This window comes from Coturnix japonica, chromosome 1 (genome assembly GCF_054131305.1).
Source record: "Coturnix japonica strain WE chromosome 1, WE-NBRP24, whole genome shotgun sequence".
Taxonomy (NCBI): domain Eukaryota; kingdom Metazoa; phylum Chordata; class Aves; order Galliformes; family Phasianidae; genus Coturnix; species Coturnix japonica.
The window spans coordinates 105,117,222-105,129,550 of record NC_140663.1 but is presented as its reverse complement, the minus strand read 5'-3'; the positions used below and the strand labels follow the sequence as shown (position 1 = coordinate 105,129,550).

The following is a 12,329-nucleotide window of genomic DNA, read 5'->3' as shown; positions in this document are numbered from 1 at the left end:
AATTACCAGAAATAAAACCAATTCAATACATATATGCCATTACTGATTGGAAAATGGTGCACAAGAAGAAAAATTTGTGAAAAAATTACAAAAATTAAATGTAAGACAAAATTAAAAAACTGAAGTTATATTATTTTTTAAGAATTTCTTTGAATGCACTACTGTGAACAAAGTGGCAAAAATACATTAGATAAGTATTTGAAAATACCTGAATATATATATATATATATATATATAAAATTTTGTATATAATATAAAAAATATAATATATTTATATATTATATTATATATATATATATATATATATATATATATATATATACACATTAAAAATAATACAATATATAATACAAAGTAATGATGGGGGAAACAATGATATAAATGACTGTATGTTTTTATTAGTATTATTGTTACTTACCAATAAAAAAAGTGGAATTTTCTTCCCTGTAACTGCACATTTTAAATTAAGAGATAGAATCTGTTCATAAATGTGATTCCAAATATGTGGAATAAATAAACAGCTAACTTCTACAAGGTACAACACAATTTCCCCCTCACAGAGAAGACCAATACACAAAACAAATAAACGAATTCAAACCTACAGGAGTAATATAGTTTTGCCTACACATTTCCCCACAAGAAGCACCTGAAATTATTATTCGCTATCTCTACAAAACTATCATATATTATTGTCACAGTTAACTAGCCTTGGAGCATGCTGTATCTGTCTGTTTGTCTATCCACATATCTATATTTCACCTATCTCAGTACATTCATTTCCTTTCCTCCTTCTGCAAACGTAATGATCCCAATATAATTGCAAGAGTCCACAGCCACCAAACCCTCACCTATTTTGTACTGACCTTGACAACTGATCTGCTTTTGGTGTCTTGTCACTATAGCCACCAAAACTTATAGAAAGTTGAATGCTTTAAGTGAATAACTTCATACAAACTGCATATGCAGGAGGAGTGCAGCAACTAACTACTGTACCATGACACTACACCTGCAGCATCCTGATGAGAAGTTAAGGAAAATACAATGAAACACATGCTTCCTTCCTGAGGTGAACTAATGCTTGAGAAAATATTATTTACAAGCAGCAATATGATAATATGAGAGTGCAAAAAGTTTGTCATCTCTGAGGAATAAATGTTGATGCACTAAAAATATGAGGCTAGCCCATACTTATCACCAATATACTGTAAAAGAATTAAAAATGAAAAAGCCTGATCAAGAGTTGCCAGAGATCAATAATATCACTTTCCAGAACATCTTTTTATGTAAGAAGTTTTTATATACTCATTCCTAAGCCGACTGTGAGAGATGATATCAGCTATGATATTCAGAAAGATAAATTCTGTATCTTCACTATTGCTAGCACATCTTACCTGTGTATTTATTTAAAAAGTAGATCAAAATGATACAAAAAATTGGCATTTGCTACTACAAAACTTGATTTCCCTATTCAATCACAAACAAGTTATTTATCAGTATAAGCGGACACATTTCTTTCAGTTACATAGAAAATTTAATCCTCACTACAGGAGTAAAAATGTATAAAATGCTTATGTCATTCCATAAAGGAAAGGTCTTGAAAGCACTGAGATGTAGCATTGAGCAGCATGGAGATGAATTACGAATATATATATTTAAGAATCACATTTGTAAGTCAGATTGTAATATTAATTTTTAATGTGCTTTTTCTGTTCATGATTGTTCTCCATAAAGACCAGCACACTGGAAAACATACAATATGTATTTTGATGACTGTATCTTTCTTAGTCAGTGACTTAGACTTAAAATGAATGCTTATTAAATGTATTTCTTCCTTTAGAATGACATTCCTCAGTGATCTGAACTCAGAGGAGGAATTTCAACATAAGGGCAAATCAACTCTTTACTGACACTCAAACACTGAACTGTGATGGAATTTCATTTTGGAAAAATACTGTGTTTATACCAAAAATAATTCCTTTGGCATCTTATGTATAGTACACAATTCAAAGAAAAGCACAGTCAAGAACTCCAAATTCAAACTTTTAGACTGCAATCAGAAATGTCAGCACAATACCATAACTAGGCATCATTATGCCATCTCCTCACTTCAATCAGTTAAGAGGTGTATATTCTGTTAGCAAAGAAATTCATTCTTGGACAGAGAGTGCTTTCACAACACTTCACCAGTGAGACATGCATACTGGCTAAGAAATGCTGCATTTATGGTTTTCATTCTGTGAGTTACAGGTTAAAATAAAATTATTAAAAATGAAACTATTCTTCAAATTAACAATAATTTGGAAAAAAAAAGAAAATCATAAATTTCTACATACTAAGAATAGCAATAAAAAAATGCAGGATTTAATTTTGAAAGCCATACATTAATGTGGACCAGTACAAACTTACTGTCTTATTGCTGACTTCAGATCTTGAATGTACTGCCGAGGTTTTCTCCATAAGAAAAGCCCTGTTCACTGTTATTTTAGGCTCCAGCCATGAGACATCTCCCCAAAAGTGTCTGGTAGTCTTGATAGTTTCTGATATGTTTAGTATCGTGGACTAGATAAATACATGTAGTTGCTTGGCTCAAAGACTTGGATACATTTTTATTCTACCCTCATTTCTTTTTCTTCTTCTTATTTTTTCTTTTTTTTTTTCTTTTTTTTTTTTTTTTTTTTTTTTTTTCCCCCATTTAACAAATTTTACTGGTGGTAATCATAGTTGTAACTATAGGGGAGAGAGGTATTTCTTTTATTCTCTCTTATATAAAAGTCAAATATATAAATATATAACACTCAAAAACTATGTATAACTTGAAAACTACATCAATGCATTCTATGATGCTACAGCCAGTCCTTATGATTCTGCACCCCTCAGGCATTCAGAGCCTACAAGATGTAAAATAGCCTGGATGAAGAGGTAAATGGTTTTTGCAATCCCTTTTCCTTGTCCAGTCACTTAACAGGGATTTTATTTTGTTCTGGTTTAGATAACTGTGTCCAGATCTGGACTCGCCTCAGGCTGAGGTACTGCTGCATACTGAACTCAGATGTTGCATATTTGAAAACTTTACTCATTGCTCCTTACTAAAGAGCTTCTATCATGTATACAAAGAAGAGACTAAGGACTAGCACAGGAAATTTTAGCATATTCTAGCACAGTCCTCGTTTTGATTTTTAATCCTGACAACTCCCCTTAGTATCCATTCACTAAGTAAATTAATTTAATGTGGGATGGAACTAGGACAAAAGACTAGAATGCATTTTCTTCAGTATGACATAAACCATCTCTTTCAGAATACACAAGAAAATAGAGCATTCTGTATCTCATGTCATATCTGTGCTGTTACTAGCCAGGAAGAAAGATGAAATCTAATATTACTATGCCCTAATTGATTTGAACTATTGAGACTTAGAAAATGTCTTGCTGTAAATAAATTATGCATGTATATTAATTACTTCAGATAAAAGATGCATTATCTCAATCCAGCAATGGCAGTCGTTCAAAACTGACAAGCAAAATTACATGTCATAGTAAAAGCATTTTACTTTACTACCCCTTTCATACCTACTTCTGTTCACAGAAGTCAGGGTCTTAGTAATAGAAATCAGTAAATAAGCAAATGCTTATGTCTTCATGTTACATTTTGGAATGTTAGGAAAAAAAAATAAATCAGAACACTGTGCAATATACATCCTTGTCTGGTTTTAAAATAGATATTAAAGATCTATATTTGGAATGTTTTATGGGATTACCTTGAAAACACATTCTGATTTGATTTATGTGTCTCACCCTCCAGCAAACAAGATGTACTTTAAAGTTCTTCTACTCTAACTCTAGACTAAATATGGCCATAGAGCTGTTAGCCATTTCTTGCATTTGCCTCTTAATATTTTTCTCAGCTGTAAAAGTGCATACATTACTAAGGAAATTACATACTTAAGAAGTATTTAATTTACACTCTAGAAGATTAAATTCTTTTCTACAGTTATATATCCTTGTAACAATGATACGCAATTGTGAGCATCTGTGCATTCTGTGAAATCAGCACTAAAAAAAATCAGCATCATAGAACAGGAACTACCCTGAAGAATGGAAGGAATTTCAAGTTCTTTTTAAGTCAGAATAGAATTCTAAAACTGTGTAAGCTATAGAGAAGCACACAGTGACACACTGAGTTTCTGTATTCTGTGTTGGAGGGAAGTCCTCCTGTGATAAGACTTTGGTCAACATTAGCTCACTTAGATGATGATTTATTAGGATGGCAGAAGTACCCTGGTCACAGTCACACAGCATAATGCCTTAGGGCTGCCATGATTTTAATTACTGATTCACCACCAGGAAAACAACTGATGTTAAATATAGCACAGATATGTTAAAACACTGTCCACTTGAGGTCTAAATGGACTACTTCATTTTGAAATAGACAGTTGAATTGTAATATTAATGACATTTAAGCCAACTATGTGTTAGCTGTTTGTTGAAGTAATTTTGAATATAACAAAAAAAAAAACAAAAAAACACCACCACACTGCAGTACCACAGTGTTTCATGCTACCAGCTTCAGCGAGCAAGGTTTTAAACCTTAAACAGTGTCACCTTTCAGAGGAAATCTACATTTGTACGGATGTGATGTTGCAGGATAATAATAGGGTTTGTTGCTTAGGCTGATTTTGTTTCGATTGGACTGATTCTTTAAAAAATAGCAGGCAATAAATTACTGTAAATCCAGGAATAATTAAATATACCTACGTAGCTATTCAGCAATCACACTGCACATATAAAAAAAATAAAAATAAAAAATAATTTTAAAAAAAAGTTTTCTGTGAAGTTTGGTCATCTGAAAGAAAGTTTGTTTTAAAATTCTCTCTAATAAAATATTGTGGATTTGCCACGAAGATGCTGAATAGAATTGATAAACAAAACAAAACAAAACAAAACAAAACAAAACAAAACACACAAAAAACCAAAAAACAAAAAACAAAAAAAAAGACAAGAAAAACACACTTTAGAAGAAAGGACTCGAAATACTGTATCAGACTGCTTCACATTTTACAGAAGCGAGCTATCAATGGCCTTCCCTTAAATTATCACTTCATTCTATGTGATGTGAACAGAGAAGTAACCATAACAGAGAAGGCAAAGTGCATTTTAAAATACATATTTAAAACTATCTCCTCTTCAGCTACATCAGTACCTATATTGAGTGTATTTCCTTTAGCTTTCATGCCAGAATTCTAAAAGAGACATAAAACCAGAAGTATTTGAAATAGAATTGGATTATTTTGAATGAGTTTTCTAATCGTAACGTTACCAGATTCCCTGATCGATGGATGCTAAAAAGCTGATGTAAACAGTTGTGATTCTCTTCTCAAAGATTCTCACTCATTTTCACTCCTCTACAGTCACAGTCAGAAGGAGTCTGTGTTTGGCTGTACTGTGTGAACCTGCCTCAGTTAAACAGCTGTCTCTGTTAACAGAGAAGTTAAATGGTATCACTGAATCACTTCTGTCCTGTCTTTAAAGACCCAACACACACAGGTTAAACAGATTCTGTATTCCAATCAATTTCTACACAGTTCTCTTCTTGCCCAGTATTTTCCTGTTCTGCTTTTCTAATGCCTTTTCTTTCACCATCTCGTCCTCTCCCCTACTCCTCATGACAATAAAGATGAATTAGCTTCTCTCAACTTTTGGCAACCATTATTAGTTAATTTACTGAATAAATAAATAAATAAAATATAAGAGGAAATACTCATTTTATTCCAGTGCCTCTGGATGTGACAACCATGGAAAGTAATGATCTAAAACAATGATAGCAAAAGAGTATTCAAGTATTAACTTTATACAGATGCACGTACACAAATAGGACACAGGGCTTGTGTTTATCTAGCTGTGACATATTTATTTCAGTTATTGTTTGATTTTATATTTTAGAATATAAACATATTTTATCCATTATATTTCATTGAGTAAAGTTAATGGAGCTCAGTAGGGAGATACTAACTGAAAATTGGACAATGTTCTTACAAGATTGAACTTAAACCAACTCTCGAATTCCAAATATAAAGTAAATTTTATCAGTCCTTAATCAAGTTCCAGAAGGTGACCACATACTCCCTCACCTGAAACAAGTACCCAATTAGGAGACAATTAGTTTGAACTTCTGAATGCTTCATAGAATCTTTAAAAGAATAAGGTAATTTATTTTGAAAATGAGGCTTATGGTATTCTTTTTTCATAGGAAGTACTAAGAGTACTGGTATTTGACTTATGTCACAGCTAACTGCTTTTAACTACTCTGTCTAAACCACTTACCTTGTAGAAATAAATGCATATTTTTCATAATTATGTTCCTTATTCATTCTTGTTCACCACATGGTTTATGTGGTATGAGAAATACTTTCTCCTGATGTTTCTGATGTTTGCTTTTTGATCAACTTGATTATTTTTCCAAGTATGGAAAAATCCAGGCCAAAATATGTCAGAAGTAACATGACCATAAGTTCCAATAGGATTTTTGTTTGCGTCACCAATAAGATTACTGATACAACATAGGTAAGTCTACTGTTTTGACAGCGTATACGCAAGTAGGTGTATCATTTTTACAGTTGATACAGGATTGCAGGAAAAGTATTCCTCCTATCCTAAGAATACTCAAGTTAATACAAACTCTGGTCATTTCCAGTGTCATTTGGTACAGCTTTATTTATTATCATTTCACACATATTCAGTTATCGTAATACAGCTTCCTTTTTCTGTAAAGAATGACTCACTACTCTCTGAACATTTTCACATGACCAAATTAAGTTACAATAAATTAAATTATTTCTCAAGTTGGCATAAAGAACAGGTCATGTTTGAGGTAACAAAAATAATACTACTAATAAGCTTTTTTGCATAGTAGAAAATAGTTATGCTTCACTTTTTTAAGTTATATGCTCTCAGCTATACCATACCTATTAACAAAACTGGTGACAGATATATATGTACACACACAAACTTATTTTTCAGACTGTTGCTGGATACTGCCGACTACACATCTGTGAGAGGATCACAATTTTATGCGAATCTACCATGACAGAGATACTCAATTCTTATATGTTTAGGTATCCTTTTTGCAGATCTTCCCCCCCACACACACCAAATGAGGGAAAAGTAAAATAAGGGGGGAACATAATCGTTCTGATTTCGTACTTCAATATCAGAATTATATCAGATCCAATAATAAAATGCAATTCTGTCATCAAGCCACAGCAGCATCTTGCTATGTTTATTTAGCTAATCATAATGAATTGCAAGATATACAGTACAGTTAAAACCTCATTGCCTTTTAACTCATATGTTTGTAATTGTATACACCATTAATTGCAAATGAAAAATACAGAAATATTCTACTTCTTTTGTTTTAAAAATAAATTCAATTTTGTAATTTTATTGTATGTTTTTATTCAGTTGCTGGTTAACAGAAAGCATTTTTTGCTGGTATATGCATGTGTTCAAATGAATAGTTCAAGTTTTCATTTTTCTTCTGTATTCTCAAGCCTTGAACAATTAACTAACCCCTCACAACATCCCTGTGAGGTAGGAACTTATGCTGTATTTTATATATATATAAGAAAGAAAAGGAAGTTGAAAAATTCACTTTGTTTCTATGATTCAGCAAAGCTATAACTAAAATAGTAAAGAGGCATCTTGTACTCCTCCTCATTCTGACGTGAGCCATGAAAATACAATAATTCTCATCAGATTCAGAAGCTTCTGTAAAACGTCTAACACAGTTCACAGAAATACCACAGTGGTCATTGGCAATAGAGAATGGTATTTTTCATAAGAAATTGAAAGTACAATGTAATTAACCTGCACACAATGAATATTTCATTAAACAAATAATGTTGCTTGAGATATTCAAGAATATTTAGAAATTTTAACCATTGCAAAAATATAAAAATAATGTATAAATAATTTATTTTAACAATAAAAGCAGAAGTAATGGCTGCATGCCTAAAAAGTCAGTGGCTATATTTAGCTGACCAATTCAAAAACACACGTGCCATCCTGTATATTTAATTTAGTGAAAAATATGATTTGCTGGTCAAATTTTATAATGGATATACTTGCCCTCTATCACAGTAGGTGTTGAATAAGATAAAATAACACCACAATAGCATGTTTTATATAAATGGCAGATTCTTGTTTCTTATCAAAAGAACAAATATATTCATTATAAAAAAACCTTATTTACATGACGAAGTGAAGCCTGCTCTAGCTCCACGCCGATATAAACGGTTTGCAACTGATTTTATCCATCAAGTTTAATATAAACCATAGTAACATGAAAAGAGTAATCACATGGAACAAGACTTAATACCATACAAACCAAAGTTAATTATTCTCTGATTGTTTCCATTAACAGTATAGCTATCCCAATTATTGTTTTTATATATACATTATGTAACTTAATGGTCAAAAAGGTCAAAATAAAAAAACAGGTTAATTACATTAACTCAGTGAATTACAGGACTGTATTTACTTTTCCACTACCATTTTTAAGACTACAGAAGAGAACAATGTAATGAGTGTAAGAACTTCCTAGCAACGAATAGGTGTCAATCTGCTCTTTAGTCCCATAAAATGTAAAGTTCAAAAGCCAATAAACAAAGTAAGAGGAATGACAACCAAAAACTGTCATATGATTGCAAAAGCAGTTATTTCACAACTATCAATATGGCTAATTTTCCAATTTTCCCAATGTTACTTTGATTATATACCCAGAATAGTGACAGTTTATATTTGTTTTACTTATGCAGTTACAGCAGCATCAATAAACTAGTAAGAATAATTATATTTTATATTTATTAAACCCTTTAAGATAAGAAAACATGAAGTTAGCTTACAAAACATTTATTTTTTATCTCGTTCAATGTAAAAATACAGTTTCTTGGAAAAAAAAAAAACAACTTTGAAATTTCAAGTGCTTGAAGAAAAGACTACATATAACAAAGTGCAAGAAAAAAAATTATCTCTTTCTAAAGTTGGGATAAAGATGTACTATGGATAAATAAAAACAATTGAAATTGGCATGGAATGGGTAGTTTGAAAATAACACTTTTTTGATATACACATTTACTGAACAAAATGCATGCATGGCAAACTGACATTTTTAAACTGGAAAATGTTATGGAAAAATAATGAAGCAACAGAAATAAACATGAGCTTTTCATTGCTGAGTTTTCGTTAGTTGGCTAATTTAACTTAAGAGCAAGTTTAAGACCAAAACAGAGAATTATTGTATTAGAATATAACGACTTTCCCACTTGCAGACAATAGGGTTTTTCTTATTAATATCTGCAGAGTTGACACTGACCCTGATGCTCTCAATGTTAGTAGGATTCTATTAGCAGTAGCAGTTGCAAACATACAGGTTTGCCAATAACAACTCACAATTTGTGCATAGTTGAGTCTTCGAAACTGAGCAAATTTGCTCTCAAAATCTCGCCAGCGCTTGCTGAGCTGTACCAGGGTTGGCTCCACTGCTTTTGCAGCCCCATCCTTAGACAGGCGTTCAGCCTGCCTGTTCACCGCATTCAGATCTTCCTTCTTCTTCTCCAACTCTCCACCAATCTCCTAGTGAGCAAAACCAATACAGGGCCCAGGACAGTTAGCTAACTAGATCAATCAACTTATAATTAGCAAAATACTTCTGTCAGAACTTCCATTTCAATTTTATTGTTACAGTTAAAATGTTCAGCTATTTCTTATCTTAGAGGTAAACAAAACAAAAAATAACTGAGATTAAGGAACCTTCTTGTAGGCTGGCTGTAGATACATCAGAATCTAGTACAAACTGAGAATTAGTTAGCAACGGCCAACGGGTTCCACATTCTGATTCTTGCTAGCACATTGTAATGGGAGGTTGTAGATTCTTATTAATTATTTAATCAGTAAGGGTCAGGCTATTCAGGATAAATAATTGGACAGTTTACAAATATATTATCTGAATCTTCAATACAGTGCTTAATTCCTTTTTTACTCTATGGGAAACTCAACAGAGAATGAAGCAAAGAAAGACGAGGCAAAAAAACTAGGAAAACCTTTGACAATATGTAAATAAATCTACAGATTTTGACAATGACACATGAATGTTCAGATGAAAATGAATGTGCTAACATGAGATAGAGGTCATCCATTTATCGGTAAGTCATTTGTTCATCTGGAACAAAGATACATAAAATCAATTACAATTTTTACTAAAAAACATTTAATGCTTCTTAATACATTGCACACTCCATATTGACAAAAAAAATATTTAATGTTTTTCAAATAATTTATGTAACAATTATTGTAACAAATGAATACAAGAGGTAGTACAACAAATAAATATCAGTTTGAATATAGATTGTTAGCATTTGTTTTAGTTAAATCAGAAATAATCTATTGAAATAATAATATTTTACATTTATTGAAATATTACTTTAATTTCCATCTTTTAAATTAATAAATTTATCACTCAAATAGATCTACCGATGCCATCCCCCCCAGAAACCATTACCTTTAGCTTCTGCTCATCTTTGTGGTCTGGTAGACTGGCTAACTTTTTCTCAATGTCATCCAGCCAAGTCATTAGGTCATCAGCCTGCCTCTTGTATTGATACCACTGATGAGAAATCTCTAAAGCTTTTTTTCTTCTTTGAGACCTCAAGTCCTGTTTACAGTGCAGACATTATTAGATTATGAATGAAAGACTTATAAAATATGAATTGGCATTTGTGAACACTGAAGGAAAAAAGGAAAGGTAACAGATCCACTATTCTTAATTAAATGATTATCTTTAAATTGAATGTGGAAGTATCAAAATACAGGCTATTTTCATCAGTTTGACAGGTAAATGTTTATGTTAAAGGAACGTGGATATGTGAGCAATACTCAGAGAAGTTAACACACCTACATAAATATCAATCTTTCTACATATAAAACACTTCTCCTCAGAATACTTACTGGATAGAAGGAAACGCAGACCACATAGTAGCTAGGTGTAAGTGGGCTTCCTGTGTTTTGTGAAATTCTAACATATGTGAAAATTCTGTGGCTATTCTAAAGAAAATCATTTCAATGCAAAAAAATGTATTATAGACCATTACATATTACATGTGCTTACGACTCAGATTTATTAAAGTATTAAAACTTCTCTTGAATAGGACATGAAAAAAATACTATTGTCCTGGAAGTATTACTAAATATACTTTAAGTGTTTAGCTTCATTCATGAAGATTTCAAAAATACTTTCATTCCAATAACATCTTACTAAGAAGTGACTTAAAAAAAAAACCAACACACCTTACATAATTTATACAAAAATTATGCAAACAAATTTGCTTCAACCTTCCATGAATTTTATTTGACAAGGTTGAATGCTCAACTGAACAACTCAAAAGGAAACAAACAGTACAAATTTTGCCAGTACTATAACTCTAAAAACAGTATTCTCCTCCATTAAAAAAATATGAATTAGTTCTGTTTAACTTAAAAAATCCAAGACAAACCTAACATATTTTAAGTTACAACATAATGCGAACAAAACACCAACACATTCCAGCTATTCTTATACTGCATTCACATAGCAAAATTGTAGAAATTAGAATGAAACCCATAGGAAGCAAAAGAAGATGCTCAAAAATAAGTAGTAATTAAATGTAAGCATGCTGTGTTCCTAGTGTTAAGAAGAGCTAAACGAAAATTTTCAAGAAAAATGCATCCTGACGAAGGAAAAATAATTCAGATACAACTGCCAGAGTCTATGCCTCTAAGGTGACAAAGCTGATCTTTCAACTACAAAATTCTTCATTTCTACATTTTATTATTCTCCAGGAAGTTGATATCCTAAATTAAATCTCTCAGAACAGAATTTAGATGTATGACTTTGATTTTCATCTTCTTATCTGCTAGTTCTACTGATACAGACAGACTGATATAGATTATAATCTACCCCACCACTATTTTAAAGAGGGGAGTGTCACATTTCCTGTTGAAAGATGTCAGCACGCTATTATTTATTTTCTACTAGTATAGTATAAACCAAATTATTAATTACAACAAAAGTGTTCTGCAACTCAGAATCTAATTTCACGAGGCTGCATTGTAGCTAAGGTCTGGAGTGCTGGTAGAGAAACATAAAAATTGCAAAGCGTCTTTAAAAAGAGGTAATACAACCAAATAAGTGTTTACTGTCTGATTGGTAATCATCTGGTTGTCACCAAAACTGTGACAAAACAGTGCTCATTACTCGGCACAGTCAATATGCCTTTTCCAAAGCTTCAAGGAATAGTACA

The 12,329-nt window shown here is 31.8% G+C and overlaps 1 protein-coding gene across 45 annotated transcripts in view; it reads right to left on the bottom strand.

Moving 5' to 3' along the window:
• DMD (dystrophin) overlaps nucleotides 1-12,329 on the bottom strand; it is a 1,121,556-nt gene that overhangs the window by 562,483 nt on the left and 546,744 nt on the right. For 40 of the 45 annotated variants that reach the window (XM_085549559.1, XM_085549432.1, XM_085549489.1 and 37 more), the window contains 2 exons: nucleotides 10,553-10,705; nucleotides 9,445-9,627 (listed from right to left, as the gene is read on the bottom strand). In XM_085549559.1, coding sequence (XP_085405685.1) covers nucleotides 9,445-9,627; nucleotides 10,553-10,705 — 336 coding nt within the window. Of the gene's footprint in view, nucleotides 1-9,444; nucleotides 10,214-10,552; nucleotides 10,706-12,329 lie in introns of those variants that run through there. The other 5 variants (XM_085549594.1, XM_015884284.3, XM_085549635.1 and 2 more) reach the window with 2 other exon arrangements.